The 13,424-nt window shown below is 41.2% G+C and overlaps 1 protein-coding gene across 2 annotated transcripts in view; it reads left to right on the top strand.

The window, feature by feature from the left end:
- Window positions 1-301: 301 nt before the first annotated feature.
- Window positions 302-13,424, top strand: part of LOC136611528 (uncharacterized) — a 41,905-nt gene continuing 28,782 nt past the window's right edge. For both annotated transcript variants that reach the window (XM_066591201.1, XM_066591200.1), the window contains exons 1-3: window positions 302-395; window positions 3,095-3,144; window positions 12,810-12,875. In XM_066591201.1, the coding sequence (XP_066447298.1) occupies window positions 347-395; window positions 3,095-3,144; window positions 12,810-12,875 (165 nt within the window). In that variant the 5' untranslated portion in view covers window positions 302-346. The remainder of the gene's footprint in view (window positions 396-3,094; window positions 3,145-12,809; window positions 12,876-13,424) is intronic.

Raw genomic sequence — 13,424 nt, 5'->3', positions numbered from 1 at the left:
TTACATTTAAAACATCTTCCTATTTTAAAAACTTTAGAACTTAAAAATATAATCAATTTAGAATCCTGCGCATCTAATCACTGCAGGTACAATGGGACCCAAAGTGAATATAGAATGTTTAGAAGAAAATACATCTTTTTGATAAATATAGACAGTAAGCACATCCTAGTAATAAAGTTTTGGCATAATGACAACATTTACTACTGTGCCAATCAGCAAATAAGGAAAGATGACAACATCGCCCTCAAGCATCATCTTGGATCTATATAAAGGGTGCCCGTAACACTAAGATTTAAAACCAGCTCTTATTTTCTCTTGAAGTTAAGAGCTTAACTACACCTGCATCATGAAACTTGCAGTCATCTTCCTCTGTCTGAGCGTTGCCAGTTTCATTGGTAAGTTTTACATTAATTGCATTTTATTGGTTAATTAGGTAAATTAATTGTCTTATTATTTTCATGATGCTTATATGAAAATCTCTGTTTAAATATCGACTTAAAAATTAGTTTTGCCGTGTTTGGTGCTCTATGGGTAAGGAAAATTACCTCCTATCTCTCATCAGTCAAAAGTTGTCCCCATATGCAAGTAAGGAAAAACGGTTGAACATAACCAAAACTTTGCCTCTGCAGGTTTGTAAAATGTCACGGTAGAAATTAAATGAAATGCAACAAATTGTTATTATAAGTAAAACAGTTTAATGAAAAAAATCATAAGTGAAAGATTATAATTCTTTTCAGTATCTTACATTTTTATGTTCTACTGGATAAAAACATACAGTGATGCCATGTACTATTTCTATCTTCTATCTGTCTCATCTATGCAGTCAGTTTAAATTCTCATCAATGGTTAAAATAAGATTTCATTTCTATTACAAAACATGACGTATAATAATACAAGGTCATTTAACTGTACCTGTAAATGTACCTATAAGATTTGTGTTAATTCATAGTTATTATTACCTTAGTATCCACCAAGACTTGTTTGGGCCTTTATGGCAGTCTTTATTTTATTTTGCCTCTCTGAGTTTCAGCAACCATAACTGTATATTTTTTTCATTGACATTGATGTATGACTCTGTTTTAAGAGGATGACATTGTAGCTTTTTATGCACTATTTGGGGATATAAATAACTCATTGTGTCATTTATAGACTATTTTTGCTTGGCAGATACAAAAAAATGCAATTTTGCCCTCGTGTATAATCATATTTCATAATGCTTGAGGTTCGAGGTCACTTTAAATAACCTTTTTTAACTTCTCCCAGTTTTTATGGTCATGTGGATATAAACTGTTTTTCATGCAGCATATGCGTGACAAATGTTCTTTCATGCTTAGAATGACTTTTTAAATTTTTTTATTCCTTTTAATACAAGTTTTTTTTAAGTTCCATGAAGACATTGCTTTTTAACTCACTTAGAATGTATGGGCATACTTCTTTATGCTAAAACATAATGCTCAAAGACATTATGACGCAAGCTGTGCTGATGCAACATCTAATGTCCTAACAAAGGCTTTGTAAAGACATCTCTAGGATCCTTTCTAGGTTATTTGAATTCTTTGATCATAACCCATTCATATTGACTGAGGAAATGAATGAGTTAAATGATTGGAATCAGCATTTCCTCCTATCCTGAATGATAGAGGAGACAGTAAAGCCTGGTTTAGATACAAGGATTATCGCTCAAAAGATGTCTTTTGAGCGATAATTGTTGTGTGCCTTTACAGTGCAAGGTGATCACTCAACCGATGAGCGATCACTTGGCGCTCCGAGCAGTGGATGCAGAAGACTACTTCTGCATCCAGCTGTTTTCTTCTCGGAGCACCCAGCTGTTATACAGCCAAGCGCTCCAGGCGGGCTATGCAGAGCACAGCTGGACCGCTGTGTTCTTCATACCACGTCTGTGTTCAGCGAGTGGGATACAGCTGAAATAATAGTATCAGCTGTATCCTGCTGTGAATTCCTGATAAGACAAATCGTTGTCTTTCAGCATGCTGAAAGACAACAATCAGCAACTGCTTAAAGAAAACTGCATGATGTCGGAGCAGTTAGACACGACGATTATCGCTCAAAAGACAGCTTTTGAGCAAATATTGAGCGATAATCATTGTGTCTAAATGGGCCTTAAGCTTTTATTAGATAGCTGAGCACCAGTGTAGGATATATTGAAAATTATTTAAGCCATGATATGATTGGGTTAGTGAGGGAGGTGAAAAATCTCTAAAACACAATTTACAATAGCAACAAAATGCAATGGATACATTCTATAGTAAATAAGTGGAACCTATGCTGCATGCATGCCCACAGTATGTGATGATTGAGCCAAAGAGGTCTTATAACATAGGAGGACTACTTTAACCCCTTAACGACCACCGATATGGCAAAAACAAACTATATAAGTTTGGTATCGTAGTAATCGTACTAACCCATAGAATAAAGTTATCATGTCATTTTTGTTGCACTTTGTGTGCCGTAGAAAAAAGAAGCACTGAAAATGGCAAAATGTTTTCCAGTACATTAAATATCACCATTGAAAACTACAATTTGTCCCGCAAAAAACAAGCCCTCATACAGTGACGTCGATGGCTAAGTAAAGGAGCTACGATTTGTCATAAGTGGGAAGGAAAAAACGAAAATGAAAAAAAAAAAAGGGCTGCGTCATTAAGGGGTTAATAAACAATATTATTTAAAACAGAATGATGTACAGATGCTGACAGAATCCTATATTAAAACACTGCAATACATAAGACAAACCGATTCAGTGTAGAACAGGGTAATTCACATGAAAGGAGAAAAGAACGTATCAGTGAGACTTGGGTGACTCTGGAACCATACGGTATCTCCATTGCTGGTAACCTTTGCTATTTTCCATCAAGTGATGTACACATTACTGTATCATAAGTACGTTACAAAGTTATGTAAGAGAATTGGAAGTTTGCTTTATTGCTTTTTTGTATCCTTTGGTTCCCTTTATATGCTGGATATGGACTACGGGGCAATGATTGTCCTTGGGCTCTCAAATGTTTCTTAACATCAAAGGATAACAAGTTTCTGGTTTTGCTTACAATGATGTCTCCCCTGTTTTAATTCCTTACAGGCACCAGCAAAGAACAAGTCCCTGATACTGGTTCTACTCAGACTTTGACAGTAAGAGCAATTTTTTAATACTTTTTTATCTTACATAAGATATAGAGATGAGCGAGCACGCTCGGATAATGCAGTTACTCCAGCGAGCATCGCTGTTCTCGAGTAACTGCATTCTCGTCCGAGCAGGTGCGGGGGGGGGGGGGGGGGGGATAGCGGGGGGGGGGGGATAGTGAGGGATCTCGCTCATCTCTAATAAGATACTATTATCTAATTATCACCACAGATAGTGTACACCAAAGTGTTAATGAAAACACACAAGCTTTTCCAAATCAGATGCAATAGTCATCTTCTATGGATTGTGCTAATGGAAGAGTGGGCCATTCTCTAGATAGATGTGCAATAAAGATAATGATTAGTATGGTGCTGCTGCAGCTTTGTAAGGATAAATGGATTGTAGAGAGTTGTTGAGTGTGGAAAGTAAGAATCAGGTGGTAGTGTATAAAAAAACACAGATAGATAGATAGAAATACAGGCAATATATGTGGTTGAGTGACCAGTCATCGTTGCATTGAGAATTGCACAAGATGAGATGCGGTTGGAATGAATGATATGTATATTATATGAGGTTACTATAAAATAAATAGACACGTTCAATGTTATGTTAATAACTAAATTCATTAAACATGTAGACACGCACTATGCACAGTACATGCATGACGTCAGCATCGTGTGAGCACCCAGGAAGCAAGATATTTCAGAAGATCTATTTGCTAGTAGCCTGCAATATTGGTTCAGAGGAAAGCAAAAAAATTGTCTGTTGAGCACAAATCTGTCAGTCAGAATAAATATGTGATATTGTGGCACTCAAGAAAGACATCCAGGCCCTTCCTAAACTCTTCTAGTGAGTTACTCATCACTACATCCTTATTCTGAGGACATTGTCCCAGTCAATAAGGCTAAGGGGATCTGTAAGCTGAGTCAGTTCTGGCTTCCTGAAGTTCGGTGTATTTGAGGTTCCCCAACAACAAAACACCCAACTGAAAGACACAAGTGGAAATGTATTATATTATGGTCACCATTTCCTAGGTTCCCCCTGAGCTGCACCTTTTGCGGTGGCCGCTAAAGCCCCATTTAGATGGGACGAATGTCGGGCAAACAATGCCCAATACTCGTCCCCGCACAGACTTGCCCTGTGCTGCTGCTGGGGGGCTAGTGTCGCTGGCTCACAGCGGGGCGGCAACAGGAGATTTCTCTCCTCAGGCTCCCACGCCCCTCTCTATTTAGTTAACATAGTGGCTATTCAGTACTGAACAGCTACTATTTACACTTATCACTCATAGTTAAAGTTATCACTCATCATTTATGCAACATTTTTTTTCACGTTTCACTTTTAGTGGGTTATAACGTTGTTTAGGAAGTATTACGCTATTTCATGCGGATAATTGCTTTTTATTTTCTTTACATAGAAAGAAAACTAAATAAAATTAACCCCATAGTGACCAAGCCTGTTTGCGCCTTAATGACCAGGCCAAATTTTGGAAATCTGACACGTGTCACTTTAATATAGAATAACTCTGTAAAGGTTTTGCGTATCCAAGTGATTCAGACATTGTTTTTTTACATGTTTTATTTCATTTTAGGTAGTAAAAATAATGTGATAGAATTTGTGTATATTTATTAAAAGCGCCAAAATTGGGAAAAAGTTTAAAATGTTTTAATTTTTTTCACATTTTCAATTGTAATATATCAAATATGTGCAATTGCGTCATTTTTGTACAGCACTCATATGAATGAAGACTTTCACCCCAAAAGTGATACTCCTGCTTGTCCCGTGTTGAGAAACATATGCATTGTGGCCCTAGTCTACTAAAAGGACACATGGCTACGTGTATAATGGAGGGAACACCCATTGGATTTCAGGGCACAGCTGAATAAAATCTAAGCCCCATTGCACACTCGTGCAAAAAAAAAGTTACTCCCTAAAATGATCCCCCCATCCCCATTTTTTGCCATTCCCTAAATCTTAGATAAAAGAAATGATGTAAACTGTGTGGTATGTCTGAAGACAGGGAAAATTACAGAGGCTGGTTGGGGATGGGCACATGGGGCAATAAAACTGTGTATCCCTCCTCCGCTATTTTTTGGGGGAAGGGGGTTACCTCAGCAGCAGGGATGGGGTGTGAAAAGTGAGCCCGGCTGTGGCCCTGCGTACGGCCGTGTACTGCGCATAACTGCGTACTCACACAGGCGTTCACCCGCTATACACCTATATTTGTTTATATTTCTTGCACTGCGACTTAGCGATGATGTGGGTACCTGCAGCCCGTACACAATGTAGTTGTGTATGCTCTGCGGGTATATTGATGACCATGGAGCACAATGGGCTCTATGTCACGGACATCCGCAGTTGAATAGAACATATTGTGTTCTGCTTTCTGCGAGTAGATTATGTAATTCCGATCTGCTAATGTGAGCGGAATTGTGCAATCCAATGCATTACCGCTGATCAAACGCATGCGGAATCCGCAATTGATATACGGTCATGTGAGACTGGCCTAAAGGTAGATCACTACCTTTTTACCATGTAACTGGGGACCGCTCAACAAGGCCACCGGTCACTGCTCCAGGCTCTTGGCTACCGTTGGTCGCCAGAAGCAAGGGGATTTTAAATTTCCCAAGCCCTTCCCGTCTTCTGCGCATGTGTCTATCATTTTTTACTCATTTGGTTTAATGCATGTCTATTGACTGCTCCACTGATTAGGAACCTTACTATAATCAGTTCTTCATAGTCAGTTTGTGACCAAACCTCATATAGGGGTAAATCTGTCTATATTGACTAGATCCGATCCGATCAGCTATCTGCAGTCAGTTTGTCACCAGTTCTGAACTGCAGACGGGAGTGCTAATGAAGAATGACAATGCATAAAACTTCTGTAGGTGTGCATCTGTCTATGGTAACTAAATCAGGTCCTAACCCTGTTTAGTACTACCTGGGAGAATGATTCAGTAGCAACTAACTGAAATAGAGCAATGTCTATAGCAGGACCCCACGGTGGTCTTGATCCAATAACCTAGGCTACCTAGAAATGTCCTACAGAGACCACTAAACCTAACTAAAGATTTTAGAACCTATGACCTGCAGCAACAAAAGAATAAAAAATAAACATGCGGAATCCATCTCTGCTGTGTGCAGGTGGCCGTAGGGTGTAAGTCCTCATTCATAGGTGTGTTGTACAATAAAAGCTGTCGTTACAATGACAAAATTGGCAAAAAAATGAAAATCACACTTTTTTTCTTCCGTTTTGCTTACATTCATTCAAAAATTATGAGGCCAAGATACACAGTACACCCCTAGATAAATTCATCATGGGGTCTGGTTTTCAAAATGGGATCATTTGTGAGGTTTTCTATTGCTTTGGCAGCTCATGGGCTCTACAAGTATTCAGTGGTGCCTGAAACACTTTTAAGGCGAAATTTATGTTCTGAAAGCCACTGGATATTCCTTTTCTTTTGGGCCCCTTTGTGCATAGAGACATAAGATTACGTTCACAAGGGGGATATTTCTGTACACAGGACAAATAAATTCTGGGATGTGCATTCTCGTTTTCACATGCATTATGCAAAAAAAAGTCTTTAAAATGACATATTTGCAAATATCTTTCTCCTCTGATTTGCATTTACTCCCCAATAATTAATTGTTGGGTCAAAATACTCATGACACCTATCAACGAATACATATACGGATTCAATTTTTAAAATGGGGTCATTTGTGGGGGCATCTATCATTCTGACTAGAGATGAGCGAGCACGCCCGGTAAGGTCAGTTACTCGCTCATCAGCCTCACTCATCTCGAGTAACTGCCTCCTCGTCCGAGTGTGCCCGGGGTGGCGGCGAGGGTGAGAGCACACTCAAACGAGAAGGCAGTTACTTGAGATGAGCGAGGCTGATGAGCGAGTAACTGACCTTACCGAGCGTGCTCGCTCATCTCTAATTCTGACACATATGATCCTTTGCAATCTTGGCTTGGAGTAGGAAAACAAAATATTCCTCAAAAACTGCACATCTCCTAAATTGCTTCAAATGTGCTTCTAGAATAAAGTAAAAAGAAGGAAATACATATGTCCTCAAAATGTGTACAATATGCTTGCACAGATTTGACATACTGCAGTTGCAAATATGGAAAAATGACAATTGTTTTTTAATTTGTCCACAATTGTTGTACTTTTAATAAAAATACACAAATTCTGTGTTAAAGTGAGACATATCAGAGTTCCTAGATGTGGCCTGGTCATTAAGGCACAAACATACTTCGTTACTAAGAGGTTAATATTAAGTCCAAAAGAGTCATCCCCCTACTTGGGTCCTGCACAAGTTGATGATGACAATTCTCTTTAGTTATTGACACAAACTTGATTCCTTTATGAGATCCTAGCTTTCAGTTACTCAGTTTCCCATAATTTGCTATATTTGGTGGTTTCTATCAAACTACTATTAGGACCGTATTATTATTTTTCGCTCTATATATTTCTATACACAGAGACTTCACCTATATCCTCCCTCACATATCTCTTCCCAGAGTGCTGCCTTTAAATAGGATTTTACATCAAGTAAAACCTATTTCTGGCTTTTACCATCCCTTCTGAACAAACAGTAACCCTTTACATTAACCATGCAGCCATAGCTCTCCTCCAACCATGTCTTGGTCATTTCCACTAGGTCATACTTTTTCTCAGAAATTATTACTTCCAGTTTGCCGCCTTTATTAGTCACACTAGTCACAGGTCTAGCATGCAGTTTTGATGGGTTTTTTTTACTTGGTGTGTCTACATTAACTGCTTTAACTGTACCCCTCCTATCATTCCAATCCACATTTTGATCACTTATGCTTGTTTTTGAGCGATAATCGTTTACAGGGCAAGGTGATTGCACAAAATTCGCTTAAACAGCAGTTTGATTGACAGTTTTGAGCGATCACTTTGCGCTCCGGGCAGGGTATGCAGAAGACAGCTAAAGCGCTGTCTTCTGTATACTCCTGCTATGTTCACGGACCGCACAGCTGTTATACAGCTGAGCACTCCGAGCGGGGTATGCAGAACACAGCAGGAGAGCTGTGTTCTTCATACCAGGGGTGTTGCTAAAGGCTCAGAGGCCCAGGTGCCAAAGATCAGGTTGGGTCCCAACCTCACCATAACCAAACCTAGATCATGCTGCATACAGCTGCAAAACGAATTTCCATGTATGATCTAGCCCCTTGGCATAATCTTTCCAAACATGATTCATTTCTTCTACTACATGAAATATAGTTTGCAGCCCCTTAGACCACTCTCACACACACACCACTTTTATTAGTATTAGCGAGGCGTCCGGAGCACCGTGCTAACAGTGATACAATGTTCCCATTGATTTTAATGGGATTACTCAGACCTGAGCTTGAACGTGTTGTTTCTATCGATGCAATCTTCGAGAGCTGCCTGTTCTACTTTTGCGTTTTCACAGTTTTTAATGCACCTCCTCACCCATCACAATGATGAGGTGCATTAAAAAGTGCTGTCTAATGCTGGACTATGCGTTCAAAAACACTGCTTGAAATTGCAATAAAAATGCCATGATTTTGAGCTGTGTTTTCTGTACGCATGTGTGAGAGTGGCCATAGGGTGTATTCATGTTTTTTGTTATACTTTTGAACCACAATAAAGTGGTTTAATTGTGTGTAAGGTGTGCAATTATATATAGCATATACAGGGAGATGTATACCTTATACCAGCCATAGATAGATATGAGAGAGAAAGAGAGATATGAGAGATAGATGGATGGATGGATAGATATGATAGAGATAGATATAACATAGACAAGCAGATAGATAGATGCATACCCCGGGGCCTGGACCAGCTGTATAGAGTGTCAGCAAGAGGGGAGCAACAGGGAGATGACATCATCATCCCTGCTCCACTTCATGCCATGGCTTGCTGTCCAGTGCATCTGTGTCTGCTTCTCTTCTCCTCCTTCCTCCATTCCCCCCCTCCTCCAACTCCCCCTGTCCTCCCTTCAAGTCCTTCCTGCTGCCTTCTTCTCATCTCTGGCTCCTGCTGTCTAACGGACTGCACTAATCACGTGGCCGCCAACAGTGCGACCTGATGTGCATGTGTATATGGTGGAGAGCGGCCTCTGGGCCCTCTTAAGCGCAGGGGCTGGGTCACCATTGTGACCTCAGCAACCCCTGACGGTAGGCCTATGCTTCATACCCAGCCTGTGTTCAGGGAGCAGGATACAGCTGAGAAAATAGTATCAGCTGTATCCCGCTGTGAACTCCTGATAAGGCTGATCGTTCTCTTTTAGCATGCTGAAAGAGAATGATCAGAGATTCGTTAACGAAAACTGCACAATGTCAGTGCAGTTAGACCCAACAATTCTCGCTCAAAAGACTGCTTTGAGCCATTTTTGAGCGAGAATCACTTTGTCTAAACCAGCCATTAGTTATTGTTAGAGATGAGCGAGCCTACTCGGCCACGCCCCTTTTTCACCCGAGCACCGCGATTTTCGAGTACTTCCGTACTCGGGCGAAAAGATTCGGGGGGCGCCGTGGGTGAGTGGGGGGTTGCAGCAGGGAGTGGGGGGGGGGGGAGAGAGAGAGGGCTCCCCCCTGTTCCCCGCTGCTACCCCCCGCTCCGCCACGCCTCCCCAGCCCCCCGAATCTTTTCACCCGAGAACTGAAGTACTCGAAAATCGCGGTGCTCGATCGAGTAATTACTCGAAACGAGTAGGTTCGCTCATCTCTAGTTATTGTCTTTTTCATCCTCCCCTCTATCTCTGTGGTTGCCACCTCTTGGTAATTAGTTTAAACACTCTTCTAATCATCTAGCTATCATCGCTCAGAGCACAGCTGCGCATCCCCCCATTGAGATTCAGTTAATCAATATCACAGAACCTGTAACCAACAGAAAAGTCAGCCCAGTTCTCCAGGAGCCCAAAGCCCTCCTTCCTAGACCATCTCTTGAACATGTGGTAAAGGCAAAATTGAAAAAAATACTATTTTGGGGGTCCTTGCTCGAAGCTTACCTTCAAGGTCCCTGAAATAAATTTAAGGATTTTCCACATATCCCTAACTTTGTTATTGGAGCCAAAGTAAGCCATGATTCTAGGTCATCACCAAACCCGTCCAGTAATCAACCCAATCTGCAATGTGCCAAACGTGAGCACTAGAAAGACAACACAGTGTTCAATGATATAAGTGTTTGTAACAGATTGCCCTGCCTGTCCCCTTAATAATATCATCTCCTCTACCAGGACCTGTCTAGCCTGCCCTGCATTCCTATTCCCCTTTTTACCAGAGCAGACTTCCGTCTGACGACCTGAAGACATGTCATGCTGCAGCAGTGCTAACCCTTAAATGGCATTTCCCTCATCCACCAATTTAGCAAAAATGTGCCAGATTAGAACTAGCCTCTTTGTCACTCGTGTCTCCTTGTGTCACCCATCTCGCAGTCTTGTCATCCTCACCTCCATGCTACCATCCACCCCCACATCTGACCCAGCGAGTGTCTGCTCAGTGACAACAAATGCCTTTTCTTGTTGTCAATGGAACTCAGGGTAGCAAGCTGCTTATTTCCATCCAAGCTCAGGGATTCTAAATGCGTGATATGAACACATTTCGTACAAAAGTATGCATGGTATGAGCTGTATGCGGAACAGCATTATCAATCATGGGGCACACTTTAAATAGTAGAAAGGGTACAGATAAAAATACAACTTAAAAATAACAGATAAATGACTAAATTGCAATTCACATAATTAAAGGGGTATTCTGGCGATAGGTTTTTTTCAGTTTTCACCCATCCACTGAATAGGTGTAAAATGATGGCTCAATGGGCCTGGGCAGACAGAGGTAGTTTTACACAGTGCTCAGCTTCTTCTGTCAGACGCACTGAAATGCATGAAGCATCACGGCTCCATTCATTTCAGTTGGGCAGACAGAGATTGCTGAGCAGAACGCTCGGCTGTCTGCGCCGTTGAGAGGAATGGAGCCTCTGCTGCCCATGTGTGACTAGCGGCTCCATCCCCACTGCACTACAGAAATGGGGGAATGGATCTTAAATGTGAAATGGGAGGGGAGGGGGGGCAGGGGTCCCCATTCTCAGGAACAGCCGTCAGACCCCCTACCGATCTATTAGTTTTCAAACATGCAACAAACTGAAAAATATATCCCATCACCAAAATACCCCTCAGGACACACTACACTTTAGGCCATTATACACAGACATACACAAGCTCCTCACTTGCTTTTTCTGGTTACTTATTGTCGAGGGTTAATTTGTTCAAACAGACTGGTCAGTTATGTTGTCGGTTCCAAATTGACCTAAGCAGGAGGAGCGCTCCTTCGAGAGTCAAAGTACTGACCATACAAACGGTATATGGTGAAGTAATGAACTCTAAGTCTTTATTGGCATAGTCTCAGTTTATATAGAAGATCGCCCACGCAGGGATGCGACCTCTGGTAATACAAGGAATAACCTCATGATTTCCACACATCTTAAACTCATGACTTCTATATCTGACAATAAACTTATGACATTTAGACTTGATATATGACTTTTAAGAAATAGCTGATTTCACATGACTTTCAGACAACATATTAATTTTAGACAGAGAGAGATGAAAACTCTTTGCGGTTAGGCCCTGTCTTGCTACATCCCGAGACATCTGGCCTTAGAACTTCCTGATTCCAATAGGTCAGACGTAGACCTTCAGTGTAGGCAGAAACCACAGGTTACTTCCTCAAAATCAGTCATGACTTCTGTTACACATACAATATACTGCTAAAATATTCATTTTGCTAAAATAGATTGATAAGCATATATACGGTACTCATTTTTCATAAGCGACATTTATTACTTTCTTTACAGCCCCTCTTGGCCCTTATCATTATGAAGCTCATAGTTGTAGCAGCTCCTGCAGAGTAAGGGCGCCCACCCACTGGCGATTTTTTTTTCTTTGCGTTTTGCGTTTTTTCTCAAGAGCAATTAGAATTAAATGTGCTCCTGTCCACTTGCGTTTTTTTTTTGCAGTCCGTTGCAATTTTTAACATAGGAACTGTCAGTTGCATATGTGTCCTTATTTTTCTCTTAATGCACCCATGAATGTCAATGGAAATTAACAGAAAAGGCGCGAAAAAGGCGCAAAAATGCAGTGAAAACGCGCGGAAAACGCTGCGTTTTTCACGCACGAAAATCGCAAACGCCAGTGGATGGGCGCCCTAATACGTTGATTTCTAGAAATTGCTGAACGTGTCTGTCTGTTTTATAGTAACCCTGTATAAACTGTATATAGTTATTGGACATGCTCTCTGCTCCAATAGATGAGGGTGATAAATATAAAGCTCCCCTCGACTAACTCAGCGGGTCCTAAAAGGGTACTTGAGTTTTCCAGACCTGAAGGCCCCTTTGAAGTTCCTGTTCTGTCATTTAAAAGGAGTTCTCAACACCACAATCCTGTTTTTAATGAAAGCCACATGAAAAGCAAAGTGATCAACAGATATCACAGAACAAGGTTGCAGCTGTCCCCAAATTCCCCTTGTGGAGACAATTACTAGGAAGATGTAGTATCATATGGAGTTCAATTAAGGGAATGTTGTTGTCTCGTCCTCCAGAAAGGCTCAATAGAACGTAAAAATAATGCTCTCCTTACTGGTATTTACTGATCTGTTTGTTACTTGTCATTTTTATTTCAGAACATGCATTGCTATGCTTTGATTAACACCTATGCTGAGGGTTGGTACTGCTGGAAATATGCACAGGTAAATTTTAACATAAATGTATAAAACAATATATTTACCCCTTTTCCCTCAGGGGTACTGGCTGGGTATGACGTGGGCTTCCTGCTATATTACAGCAGTACATGTAGATCACAGGGGTACCGGCTGGGTATGACGTGGGCTTCCTGCTATATTGCAGCACAACATGTTTATCACAGGGGTACCAGATGGGTATGACGTGGGCTTCCTGCTATATTACAGCACAACATGTTCATCAAAGGGGTACCAGCTGGGTATGACGTGGGCTTCCTGCTATATTACAGCAGTACATGTACATCACAGGGGTACCGGCTGGGTATGACGTGGGCTTCCTGTTATATTACAGCAGTCCATGTACATCACAGGGGTACCGGCTGGGTATGAGGTGGGCTTCCTGCTATATTACAGCAGTACATGTACATCACAGGGGTACCGGCTGGGTATGACGTGGGCTTCCTGTTATATTACAGCAGTCCATGTACATCACAGGGGTACCGGCTGGGTATGAGGTGGGCTTCCTGCTATATTACAGCAGTACATGTACATCACAGG

Source organism: Eleutherodactylus coqui, chromosome 2 (assembly GCF_035609145.1).
Source record: "Eleutherodactylus coqui strain aEleCoq1 chromosome 2, aEleCoq1.hap1, whole genome shotgun sequence".
NCBI classification, from domain to species: Eukaryota; Metazoa; Chordata; class Amphibia; order Anura; family Eleutherodactylidae; genus Eleutherodactylus; species Eleutherodactylus coqui.
Note: the sequence above shows the minus strand (reverse complement) of the source record. Positions and strands in the feature narration are given on the sequence as shown.